The sequence below is a fragment of the Borostomias antarcticus genome (genome assembly GCF_949987555.1).
Source record: "Borostomias antarcticus genome assembly, chromosome: 19".
Taxonomy (NCBI): Eukaryota; Metazoa; Chordata; class Actinopteri; order Stomiiformes; family Stomiidae; genus Borostomias; species Borostomias antarcticus.
In genome coordinates, this window is record NC_140252.1 from 15,242,375 (window position 1) to 15,261,455 (window position 19,081).

At 49.7% G+C, this 19,081-nt stretch overlaps 2 protein-coding genes across 2 annotated transcripts in view; one reads left to right on the top strand and one right to left on the bottom strand.

The window, feature by feature from the left end:
* Positions 1–189: 189 nt before the first annotated feature.
* On the top strand, positions 190–5,843 carry rtraf (RNA transcription, translation and transport factor). The gene is made up of 8 exons (XM_084453475.1): positions 190–320; positions 1,418–1,542; positions 1,876–1,975; positions 2,115–2,195; positions 3,876–3,964; positions 4,554–4,622; positions 4,926–4,974; positions 5,577–5,843. The coding sequence occupies exons 1-8, from the start codon at positions 260–262 to the stop codon at positions 5,729–5,731; spliced, it is 729 nt and encodes a 242-aa protein (XP_084309601.1). The 5' UTR covers positions 190–259; the 3' UTR covers positions 5,732–5,843.
* A 682-nt stretch (positions 5,844–6,525) lies between these two features.
* The window catches only part of nid2a (nidogen 2a (osteonidogen)), a gene marked incomplete at its 5' end in the record, with an annotated part of 35,519 nt that continues 22,963 nt past the window's right edge, over positions 6,526–19,081 (bottom strand). The window contains 15 exons of the mRNA XM_084453378.1: positions 6,526–6,645; positions 7,906–8,018; positions 8,128–8,251; positions 8,632–8,789; positions 10,901–11,072; positions 11,398–11,527; positions 11,655–11,824; positions 12,187–12,411; positions 13,852–14,079; positions 14,544–14,780; positions 15,761–15,997; positions 16,666–16,902; positions 17,722–17,949; positions 18,216–18,449; positions 18,620–18,745. Coding sequence (XP_084309504.1) covers positions 6,635–6,645; positions 7,906–8,018; positions 8,128–8,251; positions 8,632–8,789; positions 10,901–11,072; positions 11,398–11,527; positions 11,655–11,824; positions 12,187–12,411; positions 13,852–14,079; positions 14,544–14,780; positions 15,761–15,997; positions 16,666–16,902; positions 17,722–17,949; positions 18,216–18,449; positions 18,620–18,745 — 2,630 coding nt within the window. The 3' untranslated portion in view covers positions 6,526–6,634. The remainder of the gene's footprint in view (positions 6,646–7,905; positions 8,019–8,127; positions 8,252–8,631; positions 8,790–10,900; positions 11,073–11,397; positions 11,528–11,654; positions 11,825–12,186; positions 12,412–13,851; positions 14,080–14,543; positions 14,781–15,760; positions 15,998–16,665; positions 16,903–17,721; positions 17,950–18,215; positions 18,450–18,619; positions 18,746–19,081) is intronic.

A 19,081-nucleotide genomic window follows, 5' to 3' on the forward strand; every position in this document is an offset into this window, starting at 1 on the left:
GCTGTTTTCTCCCTTCTTTTTACTAAATGTTATAGCATAAATGTGCTAGTTTCCTTTTGTACACAATAAATCATCCCAGCCACTATGACTCTATGCTGCCATCGTGTGGAGAACTTTGACCACTGCGTTTAGGCGCGTCACGTGATCAACAGCTGCAGGCACAGGAAGTTGGTCGTCATTCATCAGCACCGGACTGTCAACGTTTCATCTTGGAACCCCGGCGTTCTCGATTTGTATCAGAAATAAATCATATGTAGAAATGTTTAAAAGAAAGCTAACAGCTTTGGATTATCACAACGCATCTGGATTTGACTGCAAAGGTATGATAAAAAAAAATGCATTCGATTTGTATACAGCTAGCGGGACTAGCCTAACTAGCAGTAGCACTAGCTCTGGTTCAGGTTGCTAGCTAACGTAGCTCTTCGGTCTGGTAGCTTAGCTAGCCAGTGTCTTCAGCCTGTGTGTGTAGCAGCTAGCTGTAGACTAGACTAGACCTACATCAGGACTCTGTTATATTGCCCCATAGAATCAGAAAACGGCACATTAGCGAAGATCAGTTCACTAAATCCAAACAGAGGCACAACTCGCTAAACTAGATGTCCACGGTTTGTCACATGGGTCTCAGCCTAACGTTACCTTCACCCCGGGGTCTCCTCTTGCACGATATCACAAACGAACATGAATTAACATACTTTTGCGGCTAATTTATCGTCGGTCCGAAAACCGACAACTCTCCCAAGCACGTTATGCGCGTGCGTGCATTCCACATTCCGGTCTCCGGTGGTAAGGCGGCAGGCCGCGTGGCCCGGGGTGCGAGCGGGCCGGTACAGCCCGGTACAGAACGGATACTCAACGTGACGCACATGCATACCGTAACCTTACCAAACGAGTCAACTGTTCTGAGAGCTGTTGGTTTTACGACTGACGGTAAATTAGTGGCAAAGGTATGCAGAGCCCTGATAACGGGTCTAGCTGGAGACCATGCTTTGATGTCTATGTGTGTCTATCTAACGTTAGATCAGCTAGTAGCACAGTGCGTTCCAGGCAACCCGTAACTCGTGTTTTTCCGACCTCCTACACGTGAAAATGCTCTGGAATGGCAGTCAAACCCGTAACTTCCCACCCGGCAACTGGGAGTACATCGATCTGTACGAGTTCACGGGTGGGAAGTTACGGGTTTGACTGCCATTCCAGAGCATTTTCACGTGTAGGAGGTCGGAAATACGAGTTACGGGTTGCCTGGAACGCACCATTAGCCCCCCGTGTCCTCGTATGGGAAGGAGAAGAAGGTAGACGCTAGCTGGTAGATCGGGGCTATGCATAGGTCAGCCATCTGGCTATTCGCATGCATCATCAGGTCAGCAGAATAACGCCGAGTACGTTAAAACATGCCATTATTATCCACTCTACTGTTCAGATGAGACGGAATTCAGGAACTTCATCGTGTGGCTGGAGGACCAGAAAATCCGACATTATAAAATCGAAGAGAGGGGCAACCTGAGGAACATCCCCAGCTCAGACTGGCCCAAGTTCTTTGAGACGGTGAGCAAGACAGCGGAACCGCTAAAACGGTTGCTTCTAGATTTCTCTTACCCCCACCTATATAGGACCAGTTTATTCACACTAGCTAAAATTACTGTAAGCTAAATTAAACTGAGCAGGGGGCTGGGGTTTGTGGCCCCAGAGGGATGTTATGCATGATTCATTCTCCAAATATTTGTATTGCATAAACCATCCAGAATGTAGCCTACACTGTAGCCAGCATACCAAGCACTCTCTTTCAGAGAGTCACTGTACAGACCCACTTTGTCCATTTACTGTGATCCCATCAAGGTTCATATTGTCACATTCTTTATTCTTCCGTTTCTTATACAGTATCTACAGGATGTGAACTGTCCATTCAGTGTCCAAGAGAGGCCGGAGGCCGTTGACTGGCTGCTGGGTCTAGCTGTACGTTTTGAGTACGGTGACAATGGTACAGCATCTTTTTTGCTTTTCTCCACACTTTTGTACACCTCCCACTTTCACAGCGTCCTGGACTTGTCCACTAGATGGCGCCCTTGTCTCAGTAATCCAACTGGAACCTTGTGTGTCTTGTCTCCTTCCCCTCACAGTCGATAAATATAAGAGCTGCCCACCGGCCGCAACCACCAAAAACACAGACAAACCCGCGGATCCACTCATCCATCTGGACAGTGAGTAGAGCCGCTGCCTCCACCCCTCCTGTGATGACCCCTCAATCCTCTCTCTCTCTCTCTCTCTCTCTCTCTCTCTCTCTCTCTCTCTCTCTCTCTCTCTCTCTCTCTCTCCCACTCTCCTCTCTTCTCTACTTCTCTACTCCTTCCCATCCTTAACACAGTCCCCTTCACCTCCTCTTTCCAATGCTCTCTTACACTTCTGTCCCTAGCTCTCTCCTCCTACTCTTCCTCTCCCAATCCTCCTCTTCCTCTCTCCTCCTACTTTCTTCCTCGCTCTCCTCCTCTTCCTCTCTCCTCCTACTTTCTTCCTCTCTCCTCCTACTTTCTTCCTCGCTCTCCTCCTCTTCCTCTCCTCCTACTGTCTTCCTCGCTCTCCTCCTCTTCCTCTCTCCTCCTACTTTCTTCCTCACTCTCCTCTCACCTCCTACTCTCTTCCTCTCTCCTCCTGTCCATCACTCTTCCTCTCCTTCTCTCTTCATCTGTCTCTTCCTCTCCTCCTCCTCCTCTCTCATCCCACCACAATCTGTCCACACGTTTAAACTCCATCTCAAGACTCACCTGTTTAATCCAGCGTTCTCTTCATCCTTTTAACCTTATTTTAATCTACCCCCCTTTTACTGTGCGTCCCGGCTTTCTCTGTTTTCACATGTTTTGTATCATATTTTTACTGTACTGCTTATTTTCTTTCACCGTATTGTATTTTTATTGTATTGTAGTATTTTATTATGTTTTGACTTGCTTTTATTGCCTTGCGTTTAGTGCCAATAAACGCTAAATAAAATGTGACTTGATTTGATACTCTTCCCCTCTCTCCTCTCCTCCTACTCCCTCCTCTCTACTCCGACTCTTCCTCTTCCTCTCTCTCCTCTCTACCTCTCCTCCTACTCTTCCTCTCTTCTCCTACACTTCCTTTCTCCTCCGACTCTTCCTCTCTCTCCTCTCTTCCTCTCCTCCGACTCTTCCTCTCTCCTCCTACTCTTCCTCTCTCTCCTCTTCCTCTCTCTCCTCTCTACCTCTCCTCTGACTCTTCCTCTCTCCTCTCTACCTCTCCTCCTACTCTTCCTCTCTCCTCTACCTCTCCTCCTACTCTTCTTCCTCTCTCTCCTCTCTAACTCTCCTCCTACTCTTCCTCTCTCTCCTCTCTACCTCTCCTCATACTCTTCCTCTCTCCTCTACCTCTCCTCCTACTCTTCTTCTTCCTCTCTCGCCTCTCTACCTCTCCTACTCTTCCTCTCTCTCCTCTTCCTCTCTCTCTCCTCCAACTCTTCCTCTCTCCTCTCTACCTCTCCTCCTACTCTTCCTCTCTCCTCTACCTCTTCTCCTACTTTTCCTCTTCCTCTCTCTCCTTTACCTCTCCTCCTACTCTTCCTCTCTCTCCTCTACCTCTCCCCCTCTCTCTCCTCTCCTCCTCTTCCCTCCTCCTCCCCAGTTCCTGTGATTCCCTTTGTTCAACATGTCTGATTAAATAAACCAGGGGACAAACTGAAGTGACTCTCAATACTATGTATTCAGCTGTGTCCGTGTGTGTGTGTGTCCGTGTGTGTGGTGTCCGTGTGTGTGTGGTGTCCGTGTGTGTGTGATGTCCGTGTGTGTTTTGTCCGTGTGTGTGGTGTCCGTGTGTGTGTGATGTCCGTGTGTGTGTGTCCGTGTCCGTCCTACCCTCCATTGTTTCTGAAGGCAACAACCCAGACTTCAAGGCCGGCGTCATGGCCCTGGCTAACATCCTCAAGATTCAGCGTCATGACGACCACCTGGTGATACTGAAGGTCAGTATGCCCAGCAAGGACAGACGAGTGGGTCAGCGATGATGCAGTGAGCACATGTTGATGACGCAGTGAACACATGTTGATGACGCAGTGAACACATGTTGATGACGCAGTGAACACATGTTGATGACGCAGTGAACACATGCTGATGATGCAGTGAGCACATGTTGATGATGCAGTGAGCACATGTTGATGACGCAGTGAACACGTTGATGATGCAGTGAGCACATGCTGATGATGCAGTGAGCACATGTTGATGATGCAGTGAGCACATGTTGATGATGCAGTGAGCACATGTTGATGATGCAGTGAACACATGCTGATGATGCAGTGAGCACATGCTGATGATGCAGTGAGCACATGTTGATGATGCAGTGAGCACATGCTGATGATGCAGTGAGCACATGCTGATGATGCAGTGAGCACATGCTGATGATGCAGTGAGCATATGTCGATGATGCAGTGAACACGTTGATGATGCAGTGAGCACATGTTGATGATGCAGTGAGCACATGTTGATGACGCAGTGAGCACATGCTGATGACGCAGTGAGCACATGTTGACGTGTGCTTTTCGTCTGATTCGACAGGCCATAAGAATCCTCATCCAGGAGAGACTGAGCCCCGAGGCCATAGCTAAGGTCAGCCAGGCTAAAGAGGTGAGCTGGGAGATGGAGTCCTCAACCAGGTTTTATATACTGTATCTAACACCCTCCTCCTTTTCATCTCAACTAAATGCAGTGCACGTGAACTCCTAGCATATAAATCCCAGCACATGTGAACTCCAGGCACGCCTACCTACCGTTGTAAAGTTCCTGTCCGAGTGCGATCGGGTCCGGCCTGTCTGGGTGTCTCAGAATCGCCCTTCGGCCCCGTCTGAAACACTCCGGTGTATTTCTCCCATGATTGTGTTTTAATTGTGGTGATGTATGTCTTCCTGCCGCGTGGCTGCTCCTCTCCAGGGTCTTCCCGTGGCCTTGGACAAGCACGTCCTCGGCTTTGATACCGGAGGTGAGTGAGCTGGGTGGGGGGGTGGGGGCCGGGGGGGGGTCATGGTTTAGCCTAATGCACACCAGGCGTATGGCGTATTCTAAAAGGTCAGTCTCTTGTTAATGAAAACGTTAAAAGTTGAAGTTGTGGTTCAATGCCTTCGGCAGAATTGGGAGCAGACTGTCCTCGTTCTCCATGTGCTCGATACCATGCAAGTTAGAGAGTAGATGTCTTATTTTTACAGTATATATATATATATATATATATATATACACATACATATACACTGTATGGTAGTGAACAGGGCTATTCATTTGTAGTTCCGCTCCTATGTGAGACACAACCGCACGCAGGAAGCAGAGCGCGCAACGTGTGATTGCGGAGACAGGCGTGTAATTTCCCCCGGGGGAACAAGGCCGTTTGATCTCGCCCGTCGACCTGTCATGATAACGTCGCGCCGTGTCACAGGACGTGTTATCTTCGGGAAGACGCGGTAATGACAGATGAACGACACAATGAGGCTATTACGACCACTTACCGAGGAGCGAGCGACGCACGGGGAGCGGAAGTCGCTAACGTCCCGACGTGTCTCCTCCCCTCTCTCTCTCTCTCTCTCCACGCAGACGCCACGCTGAACGAGGCGGCGCAGATCCTGAGGCTCCTCCACATCGAGGAGCTGCGCGACCTGCAGACCAAGATCAACGAGGCCATCGTGGCCGTCCAGGCCATCATCGCAGACCCCAAGACAGACCACCGCCTGGGAAAAGTGGGCAGATGACACCCCTCTCCCCCCCCCCCCCCCCCAAACTCTGCCCGGTCGCCTGCCCAAAGACGGGCCGACCCGAACCCAGAGAGCCTGTCCTTAGTTAACGCCCCCCACGACGACAACCACCAAGAACCCTTTGTTGGATTATTTGTTTTGAGAAGGAGGAACGTGGGAGATGGTGTCCAGTGGACATGTTTTGTTTTCTGAAGAAGAAAAAAAAAAAGCCTTTTCCTTTTTGTGGAAAGAGTGGAGAGGTTGTTGGAAATGTATGAAATACATGTGTTAGAAGACGGCTGTTTGTTTTTCTGTTTCTAAGAGAATAGAAGCAACATGTCGGTTCTCTGGTGAGGTGAACCCCGAGTTTAAGAATGTGTTTTGCTTGTTTGTTTTACTGGTTTGGAGCCAAAAGGGAAATGGGAGGAAGAGTGAGTCCTGAAACACATTTTATTGTTATAAATATCACATCTTACAAAAGATACAAAAAGATTTTTTTTAAAAGAACTGTGGAGATATGTATTGGCAAAACGCCAATGCAATTTCATGTGTGAAATACAAATAGTCTAGTTAGTGCACAGAATACTCAAATACTGCATTGCTGTGTTCACACTCATACACATGGACAGTCACGACTGGACTTGTGGCTCAAAGATCTTTGTAGCTTCCTTTTCTTTTTTGGCTGGCTTTATAAAAAAAAACTCAAATACAAAAATACAGTAGAAAGAAATGAGGTATAAAACAAATTTACAAAACTGTATTTAAAGGGGGGAGGGGCGCAGTTGGTGTTTGTAAATTTGCTCTGGTGGTTGATGGGGTCCCGGTGAGGCTCCTCTCCTCTTGAGCAGTCTCTCTGAAGGGTTCTCACGGAACAAGCACTTCAAGACTCGCCCGAAATAGCACCATAGGTCATGTCTGTCATTAGTGTCTCCCTGTAACACATAATAAGCACATTAGGTCACCGAAAACCGCCGGAAAGACCCCTGGACAGGACACCCAACTCGGCATTACAGCACAACCTCGCACCCCAGAATAAATATCACCTCAGCGCTTGTCATTTTTACACTCATAACAGCCAAATACCCTATTTTACATTTTTGTGCGCAGGTCCACAAAACACAGACTGGTCCTCATTGGCCACTTCCGCTGGTCTCCATGGCTTTGAAGTGCTTTGATGTTGGCATGAGGACCAGTCCCGTTTCGTCACCTGGGTCTGAAGTTCAGTGATCTGGTGGCAGGGGCCTCTACTTCTCCCCCAGCTTCCTGGTTGACAGGTTCTATGTGAGGGGCCCTTTGTCTCTTTATGTACGGGGTCTTTTAAGCAGGTGCCATTTGCTACTGCCACAAAAAAAGTTTCAGACTAAGAATATCCCAGTATCGAAACTAGGAACATCCCAGCGATTTACATTAAGTAAATTTGTCTCTAGAGTGTGTGAACTGACTGTATCCCAGTCATTCAGAATGAACAATCAGTCATGAACTATTCACCCACGATTAATAATATAATAATATTCACTTAAGGCCAGGCATTACATTACTCATTTAGCTGACACTTTTATCCAAAACAACTTACTTATTTGATGTAGGAAAAGTCAGTGTACTACTCGCGAACTCACAAGTGCATCTCCTTTCTAAAACAAGTGACTACTGCTGAAGGCAAAGTGAAGAAAAGCAACTAGGCAATTATTAACTTATCGTTTGTATTGAAAAGTGTGAATGAAGCTGTTTGAATCCTAAGCAACCAGCCCAGTGCTGGGTAGATGTTAGAAAGTATAGTAAACCAACATAGTTCCAGTACTGTAACAGGTGTTCAGGCTGCTGGTAGAGTTAAGCCTGTGGTATATTTGCTGTTTAATAACGTGTACACTCCGTAGACAAGCGTGTGTTTCTGAGGACCTGCGCAGCCAATCGCAGCCAACGCTCCAAAAGAACGCCGGAGATGCGTGGCAGCCATCTTTTGTACGCGTAGTTAAAACCAAGTATACCGTGGGCTTTAGGGTTCAGGTGGTCATTTCCTATATTTTGAGACTTGAAACAAACCCTAAGTCACATTTTTGGGGTTTTAACCATCAGTAAAGTCTTCTAAGTTGACAAGACTTTTCCTTTATGAAGGTCTGCAACATCACTGTTGAGCAAGTGCCTGCGAGGTCTACAAGACCGACTAAACCCGCACCCGTCACGTGTAAACGTACCTGATAGACAGTGGGTGGCTGCCACGGTGATGCCGTACAGGTGAGACCTCTGGTCCGGCAGGTACTCGCTCAGGAACTGACCTCCGTCGCGCCTCACCGCCAGCACCCCGTCCCTGCAAACACACCGACCACGTCATCATCATCATCGCTGGCAGCACAGCGCTGAACGGGACCAAACCCTCGCCACGTCTGCGGTTCTACACCAGGACGCCGGGCGCCTACCTCCTCCAGTCTGTGTAGTAGAAGTGGTTGCCGTAGAACACCATACTGAAGGGGTAGTTGAGGTTGCTGTGGATCACCTTCCTGCCTGTACCGTCAGGAGAGATGCATTCCAAACGCTTGGTCCCTGAGAGAGAGAGAGGGGGGAGAGAGAGAAGGAGGGAGAGAGGGAGGAGGGGGGGAGGGAGAGAGAGAAGGAGGGGAGAGAGAAGGAGGGAGAGAGAGAGAGGGGGGAGAGAGAAGGAGGGAGAGAGGGAGGGGGTGGGGGGGAGAGAGGGAGTGGGGTGGAGAGAGAGAGGTTGATGTCTGACTGCTGCAAGGTGAACATTTCACAGCTCGTGATTTCAGGATCATAAAATGTCTCATGCAGCACATGCCATGTGAGCCTCAAATTTAATTACTTCACGATGGGAAAAACATACACGCAAAATACGACCGAAACGGGCTCGTAAAAGTGGTGTAAACACAACAGAGCGTTCTCCCAGCTCCTCGGGACCCCACGCTTACCTGCGTCCGCCCAGCACACCTGCCGTGAGGTGGTGTCAAAGGTCAAGGCGTTGGGCAGGCCGACCCCGTCCCTGACCAGAATCCTCCTGCTGTGGCCGTCCACTGTGGACGTCTCGATCTTCGGAGCCTCCCTGTTCCAGTCCGTCCAGTACAGGGTCCTAAAGACAGACAGGTTAAGGAGGCGCGCTATTACTACATGACTGTTTTGCGAGTGTAAGACAATTGGAATGTACAGGCACGCTTTTTTGGCTTTATTTTGCTTCAGGGATACTCATCCAAGAAACTGTTTCTTCCACTAACTTATGTTACTGATAATACAGTACATGTGTTTGAGATCAATCTGCAATAAAACCTTCAGGTTTCTTAGACCGTGTAACGTTGACGGGTGCCAAAAAAACGTGGGGGGATTTGCTAACGCTAAGCTCACACAATTTCACATTACCGCCGGCTTTCTGAAAGAGTCGTTTGCCACATTATCTGATACTGAGTGAGAAAGTCAAGGGCTTGCAACTATTTCTCTCAACTGTTACCTCTAGGAATGTAACCAGCATCTGGTTTGAATCCATATAACTAATCAGACTCAATCATATCTACCATGTGTTTTTCTTTACAGTGGAGCTATAGCTGTGACCAGGGCGGTTGGGACATGTAAACCGCTGTTATTTGTTCTTAAATTACGTGTTACCCTAGATTCATGACCCCAACGTTATGAAGATGTATGGCTCAGATAACTGAAAAGGCAACGTATGTCGACATTCTTCTGAGAAAAGCCAAGTCTTTTCTGTGGTTCGGTGTAATTGCTGCTTGGCATGACCGCACTGGTGATTAAGCATGCGATTCGAGATATCTGAAGCTGAACATGCCGCGCAATCGCTACACCAGATAGCTGAATATCATTATGTAAACACACGCACCCGCACACACACACACACACACACATCTAGTTGTGCTGATTGCCCATGTGGTTTGGATTACATGAGGTCTCCAGTGGGCCTGGCCAGCAGATCCTCCACATGTGGGGGATCACAACCAGCATGTGTGGGTTCCTGGTCCGCGCTCTGCCAGCTAGCCTGCTCTTCTCCAGAGAGAGAGAGAGAGAAAGAGAGAGAAACACTCTCTCCATCATCTTACTACCCCGTCATTCTTTCTCTTCCTCCTCCCTCTCTTCACCTCCTGCTGTGAGAGAGTGACCCAGTGATCCCTTTTACCCAGTGGTGACAGGGCTGAGAAGAGCTGAGGACGACTGCAGAGAAGACCTCTTTACGGGAGCCCTGTCATCACAAGTTCTTCTATACAGAGGTCTTCCATACAGGTCTTCTATACAGAGGTCTTCCATACAGGTCTTCTATACAGAGGTCTTCTATACAGAGGTCTATACAGAGATCTATACAGAGGTCTATACAGAGGTCTCCCATACAGGTCTTCTATACAGAGGTCTATACAGAGATCTATACAGAGGTCTATACAGAGGTCTATACAGAGATCTATACAGAGGTCTTCTATAAAGAGGTCTATACAGAGTCTTCAATACAGAAGTCTTCAAATACAGACGTCTATAAAGAGGTCTACTATACAGAGATCTTCTATACAGAGGTCTCCTATACAGAGGTCTTCTATACAGAGGTCTTCTATATAGAGGTCTATACAGAGGTCTACTACAGGGTCTTCTCTCTGGTCCTCCTCAGGTCTCTGAAGTAACAGAGCCCTGTCATCACAACAGCAGTCGGGGACAGGAAGAGAGCCGGCTCACAGGAAACGAGGACTAATTAACCAGACTATTCATTAAAGGAGGGAAACACACCCATCTAAAATCTCTCTCTCAATCAGACCCAAACACACCCAATATCACGCACACACACACACACACACACACACACGTTTGTCAGTGCCAGTCCGGGGGACCACCGGGTCCGAGCTTGCTGACGGGGGCTGTGAGGGATATGTTTGCAGCCGATGAGGTCACAGTGAGGTTATCCAGAACAACCTGTAACCCCTGACCCCACATCTCCTGGCCCCCCGCTTGTCTCATCATATTAAAGAGCTTTAAACAAGAAGGTGAACCAAAACATCACACTTCAGTTCTGCTTCTTTTTTTTTTTTTACCATAACAGACTTCAGCCCTGCATACCGGTGCAGACTGGAATCCCGCACAAACTGAAGAATATATATTAATATAAAATAACCAGGCTTGTTGCATGGCACGCTCGAACCTAGACTCGCTGACGGTAACTGGCTTCGTGGGAGAGCGCTTGGCGTGTGTGAGTCTCACCCGGTGGAGGAGTCCACTATGATGGCGCGGGGGTTGACCAGGTCCGTGTCGAAGAGGACCTTCCTCCCGCTGCCGTCCAGGTTGGCGCGTTCGATCTTGTCCGGCGTGCTGTCCACCCAGAACATGGCCCTGCGGACCGAGTCGACCGCTAGCCCCTCTGGGCTGGTCAGATCTACGGATCACAAACCCCGGTCAGAACCTGCTGCGCTGGTTTGGTGGAGTATAGTCCGTTCCTCTTCAGAGAGAGCGAGTTAGTAAGAGTGTGTGTGTGTGTGTGTGTGTGTGTGTGTGTGTGTGTGTGTGTGTGTGCGTGCGTGCATTCATGCGTGAGTGTGTGTGTGTGTGTGAGAGTGAGTGAGTGAGTGAGTGAGTGAGTGAGTGAGTGAGTGAGTGAGTGAGTGTGTGTGTGTGTGTGTGTGTGTGTGTGTGTGTGTGTGTGTGTGTGTGTGTGTGTGTGAGTGTGTGTGTGAGTGAGTGTGTGTGTGTATGTTTCCCACCTGTGTTGATGAGTATTTCAGGCTCTGCTCCAGGCTCCATTGAGGCTCTGTTGATGGTTCTACCAGCCAGGTCGGTCCAGTAAACCTTCCTCTCTCTACAGTCATAGTCTAGACCCACCACAATGGAGCCCTACACACACACACACACACACACACGCACACAAACACAGTGTAATGAGAAACAGCAGTAATAAACAGTGTTAAGCCGTATAGACCAGCCTTGGCCAGTATTGTGCGGCGTTGACCACTGTGCTTACGTGCAGAGCCAGCAGTGTGGAGGCGCGTTCGTGGTCCATGACCGACCCGTTGAGGGGCAGCGCCCCGATCTGCTGCCCCTGGGCGTACAGCAGGGAGGTGCCGGAGGGGGGCGGGGTCACGTCAGGGCGGGGCAGCGGGCGCATGGTGGGAGGGGGCACCGTTGGGATACCTGTCAGCGAGGTATTGAAATTCAACATATTAGTATTTTCTATACTCCTTGGTACCATTTGGCTTTATTTGGTAAAATTGGCATAATATCCTTTCAGCTATCAGTAACAGAAGTGCTCTGAGAATAAACTTGGATCTCCGCGTTTACCGCTGCCTCTGTATTTTGGATTCAAAGAATGCACCGCGCCCGAATGTATTGACCAATCAGGGTCTCTATCTCGCCACACCTACCAGTCATGTTTGGAGGGAGGGACTACATCATGATTGACATGAGGGAGGGGTGGGTTCTTTTGAAAAAGATGACCAATCGGAGGCCTTGTTGACTGAAGGACAGGAGGCCATTAAAACATGGGCGCCACTCACATGCAGGCCTGACGACGTCGTGCGACCTGGTCCCGGCCACCTCGCGGCCGTCCTTGTCCACGCACCAGCAGTAGCTGCTGTCCCCGTAGCACTGGACCGGGCTGAACTGGCCGTCTGGGCCGCACTGGGGCAGGTAGTGGTGCGGCTCCGGCTTGCCCTGGTAGTGCTCCACCAGGCTGGCACGCCAGCGCTCGCACACCGTCTCCGGACGCCTGGTGGGGGGCGCTGGAGGAGGGGGGGGGGGGGGTGCACACAGACAGATTGATTAAGGTATGATAAGGTACGGTAGAGAGGGTTAGTGTGGAGGACGGAGGGTTAGGGAGGAGGAGGAGAGAGGGTTAGGGAGGAGGAGAGAGGGTTAGGGAGGAGCAGAGAGGGTTAGGGAGTTAGGGAGGAGGAAGAGGAGAGAGGATTAGGGAGGAGGAGAGAGGGTTAGGGAGGAGCAGAGAGAGTTAGGGAGTTAGGGAGGAGGAGGAGGAGGAGAGAGGATTAGGGAGGAGGAGAGAGGGTTAGGGAGGAGGAGGAGGAGGAGAGAGGATTAGGGAGGAGGAGAGAGGGTTAGGGAGGAGCAGAGAGAGTTAGGGAGTTAGGGAGAAGGAGAAGGAGGAGGAGAGAGGATTAGGGAGGAGGAGAAAGGGTCAGGTAGGAGGAGAGAGGGTTAGGGAGAAGGAGGAGGAGGAGAGAGGGTTAGGGAGGAGGAGAGAGGGTTAGGGAGAAGGAGGAGGAGGAGAGAGGGTTAGGGAGGAGGAGAGAGGGTTAGGGAGAAGGAGGAGGAGGAGAGAGGGTTAGGGAGGAGAAGGAGGAGGAGGAGAGAGGGTTAGGGAGGAGGACAGAGCATACACATTGGGGAGTTGATGTAAACACTGCGTGTGAGTACGTGTGAGAACTCAGGGTTCGGTCGCCCTCGGGGCTGAGAGCAGCCTGGGCAGCCCAGCTGTTAGGAGAATGGATGGCAGGATTATGGGGGCCAGGTACGGATACGCCCCCCAGCTGCTGCCAGCGAGAGGTGAGCTGACCCCGGACGCGTTTACACCACCATGACAGGAGCGCTGATCCACGGCCCTGGAGGCCTCCGCTCAGGACACACACTAATCCTCTGTCTCTCACACACACGTGCAGAGTGCACTCACGCATGCACACACATACACTCACACACACTCACACACACAATCTCACCTATCACCCACCCACCCGCATACATTCTTACAGATTTTGACGTGTTTACTTCAACTACATACTTTCAGGGCCTTAAAAAGCACCACTTAAGGTTTTAACTAAAGGTCTATGTTGTAAACGTTCCCCGTATTCCATAAGACTGTAAAAACACATTTAGCGGTGCGCTTGTTTTGAACCTGAGCCGCCCGCTGGGAGGCTGAGAAAGGGGAGTTATTTGTGAGGGTTGTGAGAAGAGCACACAAGAGCCTGGAGGTTCGCCTCGGTGAGAGAACCACACGGCCGGGCTCTGACACAGACCCGATCCCCTGACTCAGCAGCTTCGCTGGCTCCACAGGAAACTGATGACTCAGGCCGTACAGAGGCTCTGTGAGCCATCATCGGTCCAGTTTAGATTGGATTGTATAAACTGTATTCATCTCTGTATTACTCACTAAAGAAACGCCTCTGGAATTAAGTGTTTAGGATTAGGGTTATGTTCGGTATTCTTACCCGGTTCGTCACAGTTGGTCGGGCCAGTTCCAGGCGGCGTCCTGGTGCCTGCTCTCTCCTGCCCCCTACTGTCCACACACCAGCAGTGTCCAGTGGAGCCGTGGCACTGTAGGGGTCTGTACTGGCCCTGCTCATCACACTCGGGGACGAAGGCTCCAAGAACGGGGTAACCCTCTGGACTGCTCTGGAGACTGGCCTTATGCTGCTCACACTGGGTCTTGGGGCGCACTGGAGAAACAATATGGAGAAAGATATCAGAAGAAGCTCGTTTCCATGTTATTATGTAGCTATAGGTCTATATTACTGGACGTTACATAACATGTTATGACAATTAATCAATCAATTCATCCAAGTTAGGGGTGAACCTATAAGCAAGATCTATCAAAAGCCTGATATTCTGCTACCTCATACATTTAAATAGCTATTCTAAAGCTATTATATAGACTTTTTCAAGCTATATTGTGAGAGGGGCATCACTGTCATGGGTGAGATGAGAAGGCGACATGCACGTCACTCGCTTCGTCTCTCTTGTGGTGCAGGGAATCAATTCCCCTGAAGATCCAATTCCAAAGAAAAAAGTCAATTTCCGCACACACCTCTGCATTGATTTATCTAAAAAAGCTGACATTTCGGTCCGAGGGACCTTTCTCAAGACAGGCACATCAATGTCCTCATCTATAATACATTCTTACCCGGTTCGTCACAGTTGGTCGGGGCAGTTCCAGGCAGCGTCCTGGTGCCTGCTCTCTCCTGCCCCCTACTGTCCACACACCAGCAGTGTCCAGAGGAGCCGTGGCACTGCAGGGGTCTGTACTGGCCCTGCTCATCGCACTGGGGGACGAAGGCTCCAACGACGGGGTAACCCTCTGGACTGCTCTGGAGACTGTCTCTGTGCTGCTCGCACTGAGTGGAAGGTTGCACTGGGCGCTCTGGAAGGGATAATTAAGACACGCACACACACGCGCGCACACACACGCACACACCACCTCTGTTTTCAGACATTCCTGGTGTATGAGACGGGCTGTGGTTTAACAACAGGGGTTAAATACCACATGATCACAAGACTGACTGATTTGTTTGATGTAACACCATGTCAAGGATTAGTAAAAAGCTACCAAAACCCAAAATTAAACACTTGTCTTCGCCCACATCTTTTGCCAGCTGTGAAAACCAACTGTCATCTATGGGGCGTTGTAAACATGACAGTACAATACCTCAGTCCCGACTGAAACAGTGAGGGGATGAGAGGAGAGATAAAAATAGGGATGGGAGGTTCTATCTGGGAGAGACATTCCTTCACCTCACCTGGTCCTTTGAAACATCACTTGTGTTCCTGAGACACATCGACCAAGCCTCCCTCAATAGCCATAACCAGGGGTGTAGTGGTGACTAAAGAAGTGGATATACTCTGACTAAAGAAGTGGGTATAGTGTAGTAGGAATCTTAGTGTTTACATTAGTGGTGTAAGTGGGTATACTGTGGGTCCACGGATTAAAAAGGAAGTGTGTTTACTCCGTATACCTCTCTATACCCTCCACTACACCAGTGGCCCTAATCCTGCCTGCTGAGTGGCCCCATCCAGTCCTGCCCACCTCCCCAGGGGCCAAACACCATCCTATCTTCACTCAATGTTTCAGAGAGGCTGGGACGTATACAGACTGGCATCTGGAATCACTAGCGTCTGGGTGTGCTCTGTTAGCAGAGCCTCAGACGGATAAACGCTTCCAGACCAGAGAGACGCATCACAGGGAGGTTCAAATACCAGGGGGAGACATCTGGACAGCTTTCATCTGGACCAAGAACATGTCAAGTACATGTCGGGGTGACTAATGTCAACAGACACATCACAAACAGTTACATGTACAATGATCTTAAATGGCGTGTGTGTGTTTGTAGTACGCATTCTTACCTGGTTCGTCACAGTTGGTCGAGGCAGTTCCAGGCGGCGTCCTGGTGCCTGCTCTCTCCTGCCCCCTACTGTCCACACACCAGCAGTGTCCAGTGGAGCCGTGGCACTGCAGGGGTCTGTACTGGCCCTGCTCATCACACTCGGGGACGAAGGCTCCAAGAACGGGGTAACCCTCTGGACTGCTCTGGAGACTGTCTCTGTGCTGCTCGCACTGGGTCTTGGGCCGCTCTGGGCGCTCTGGAGAAAGAGAGCAGTCCCCACCGAAACTCTCATCAAAAATACACCCTTGATGTATAGAGAACACAGTGTTACAGTGTAGCCCTATTCCTATCGTTTTTAAAAAAGCCTCTGGATCTGCCTATTACACTAGAACGCAGCTCCGGATTTCGACCTCCAAAACGTAGCTCCGGCCGTATCGATGCGCCTCCGGGTTCGAGCTTCGTTTTGGCCGTGGTAGTATAATTTCTAGGCGCAAACGTAGGTCTTTTTGGGAAAAACGCTTAAAAACGTAGTAGTGTAATCAGGGTCTAAGTTGCCTTTGCCATTTAGCTGAGCAATCAGTAGTCTGCAGTGTTTTCACGTCAGCTTTTGGCTCGCTTCAGCTCGCTTGGAACGTCGACGGAGGTGATAGGAAAAAAGGCTCAACTCCACACGACTGTACGCGCCTTTTGCCCAATTGAAAACCAAAGAAAGTGAGTAGAGTTGAGTTATGCCTTTTTCATGTGGTGGAAAAGCGACATAACATGCTTTGAACTGCCAGACTACAATGCTTAAAATTATAGCAAATCGTCGCCAGCTAGCTACGTATTTACGATGTAGTGATATCGCTACATATCAGAAACATCATAGGCTTTTAATGGCCACGTGGGGACTTTTTATTTATTTTTTAACTAAGCTTCTCTTACCTGGTTCGTCACAGTTGGTCGGGGCAGTTCCAGGCAGCGTCCTGGTGCCTGCTCTCTCCTGCCCCCTACTGTCCACACACCAGCAGTGTCCAGTGGAGCCGTGGCACTGCAGGGGTCTGTACTGGCCCTGCTCATCACACTCGGGGACGAAGGCTCCGACGACGGGGTAACCCTCTGGACTGCTCTGGAGACTGTCTCTGTGCTGCTGGCACTGGGTCTTGGGCCGCTCTGGGCGCTCTGGGGAAACAGAGCAGAGGATAAAGCAAGAACACAGTCTAAGTCTATTAGTTTCTAGTCTTGCAATACCAGACTTTCGAGATCTCTGCCTCCAAAAGGTCTGGAGACATCTCCATTGAAAATTGTCGCTAGAACAGCACCGAAAACCAACGCTACCAATCAGAGCCACTGCCTACATGTCCAATAGGGGGAAAGACCTGCCTTACCGGAAATGATTAACTCCAAACCAACTGGAGTGGAGAATCAAAACTTAACTAAACATTCACCGCTCCATTAGGATGGACCGCCCTAAAGACATTGAATTGGTTCTGCAATCCAGTTTTTTTTTCAATCTCTCAAATTGATTCCACCCACTTTTAGTAACGAAATCTGGACGAATGTCTTCAGTCTCTAGTTGAGAGCAGCGTTTAGACTAACTCATAATTACTTTGTAGTTATTATGAAGTAATAACTACAAAATGAATACCTCCTATTGGTGCATGTGATGGTTTGTATCTGCTGGTATTAGCCAGCTAGCAAAGTAGAACACTAAAGCCACCTTTCCACCGGAATTTACCGGCTCAACTTCACGCAACTTGCTTTGGTTTTTTCACTTTGTTTCCCACAGCAGTCGAGTTGAGCCGAGCCTTTTTCGTGTGGTGGAAAAGCGACATAATATGCTTTGAACTGCCAGACTACAATGCTTAAAATTATAGCAAATCGTCACCAGCTAGCTACGTATTTACGATGTAGTGATATAGCTACATATCAGAAACATCATATGGCTTTTAATGGACACGTGGGAACTTTTTACAAAAATTAAAACTAAACTTCTCTCACCTGGTTCATCACAGTTGGTCGGGGCAGTTCCAGGCAGCGTCCTGGTGCCTGCCCTCTCCTGCCCCCTACTGTCCACACACCAGCAGTGTCCAGAGGAGCCGTGGCACTGCAGGGGTCTGTACTGGCCCTGCTCATCACACTCGGGGACGAAGGCTCCGACGACGGGGTAACCCTCTGGACTGCTCTGGAGACTGTCTCTGTGCTGCTGGCACTGGGTCTTGGGGCGCTCTGGGCGCTCTGGAGAAACAGAGCAGAGGATAAAGCAAGAACACAGTGTAAGTCTATTAGTTTCTAGTTATTACAAAGTCAGATTGACCTTTCGGTTATCTTTGATTTTCTCGACAAACAGTGTTGTTTATTGATGAATGAATATCTTCTATGCGTGCATGTGATGATTGGTACATGCTGGTATTAGTCAGCTAGCAGAGAAGAACACTAAAATGCTTTTAACTGTGAGAGGGACATCACTGTCTTCATCCATAATCCATTCTTACCCGGTTCATCACAGTTGGTCGGGGCAGTTCCAGGCGCCGTCCTGGTGCCTGCTCTCTCCTGCCCCCTACTGTCCACACACCAGCAGTGTCCAGTGGAGCCGTGGCACTGCAGGGGTCTGTACTGGCCCTGCTCATCGCACTGGGGGATGAAGACCGGGCCAGGCCGGGGCCCACGGGGCTCTAGCGCCCCCTGCAGGCTCTCTCTGTGCAGCTCACACTGGGTCTTAGGACGGCCTGATGAGGAAAAAAACACAAAAGCTTGACTCTAACATCTTTCAAACAGAACAGTCACACAGAATATATTTTACATTAGTTCAATCCTTATTTTGTGGGCCAAACAGTAGGCGTATTTCGTGGGCCAAACAGAAGGCGTGAACATCGTGACGAGTTAGGGCCAGTCTCACCACTCTCAGGGGCGCACTGGAAGCCGTCTCCGTGGTAACCGTGCTGGCAGAGGCACTGGAAGGATGCCAAGGAGTTGGTGCAGGTGGCGTGAGGGTGGCAGGGCTGGGAGCTGCACTCGTCCACATCTAGGCAGAGAGGAGGGTTGTGGTTAGGGGTGGGAGAGACAGAGAGGAGGGGGGTTTTAAGGAAGGGGGGAGGGGGGTGCGGAGGTAACAAGGGGCTATTTTCTGAGATTGAAGGGATTTGAACAGAACCCTGACCTCCTGGTGATCTTCAGCTGTGTGTACAGTGTGTGTGTGTGTGTGTGTGTGTGTGTGTGTTTCTCCTACGCACATTCTCCTGGGCCAAGACATTGGGCCATTGTCCCCCTCCCCCCCCCCCTCTCGACCACCTCACTTAGAGTGGACAGTCAGATTCAGTCTGTGGCTTTCTGGTTCACTCATTTACTGGTTTACTGGTAT

Coding starts and splice junctions, on each gene's coding strand:
- rtraf (XM_084453475.1), top strand. CDS start 260: ATGTTTAAAAGAAAGCTAACAGCTTTGGATTATCACAACGCATCTGGA. Junction 321..1,417: donor ATCTGGATTTGACTGCAAAG/GTATGATAAAAA, acceptor TCTACTGTTCAG/ATGAGACGGAATTCAGGAAC. Junction 3,965..4,553: donor ACCACCTGGTGATACTGAAG/GTCAGTATGCCC, acceptor CTGATTCGACAG/GCCATAAGAATCCTCATCCA.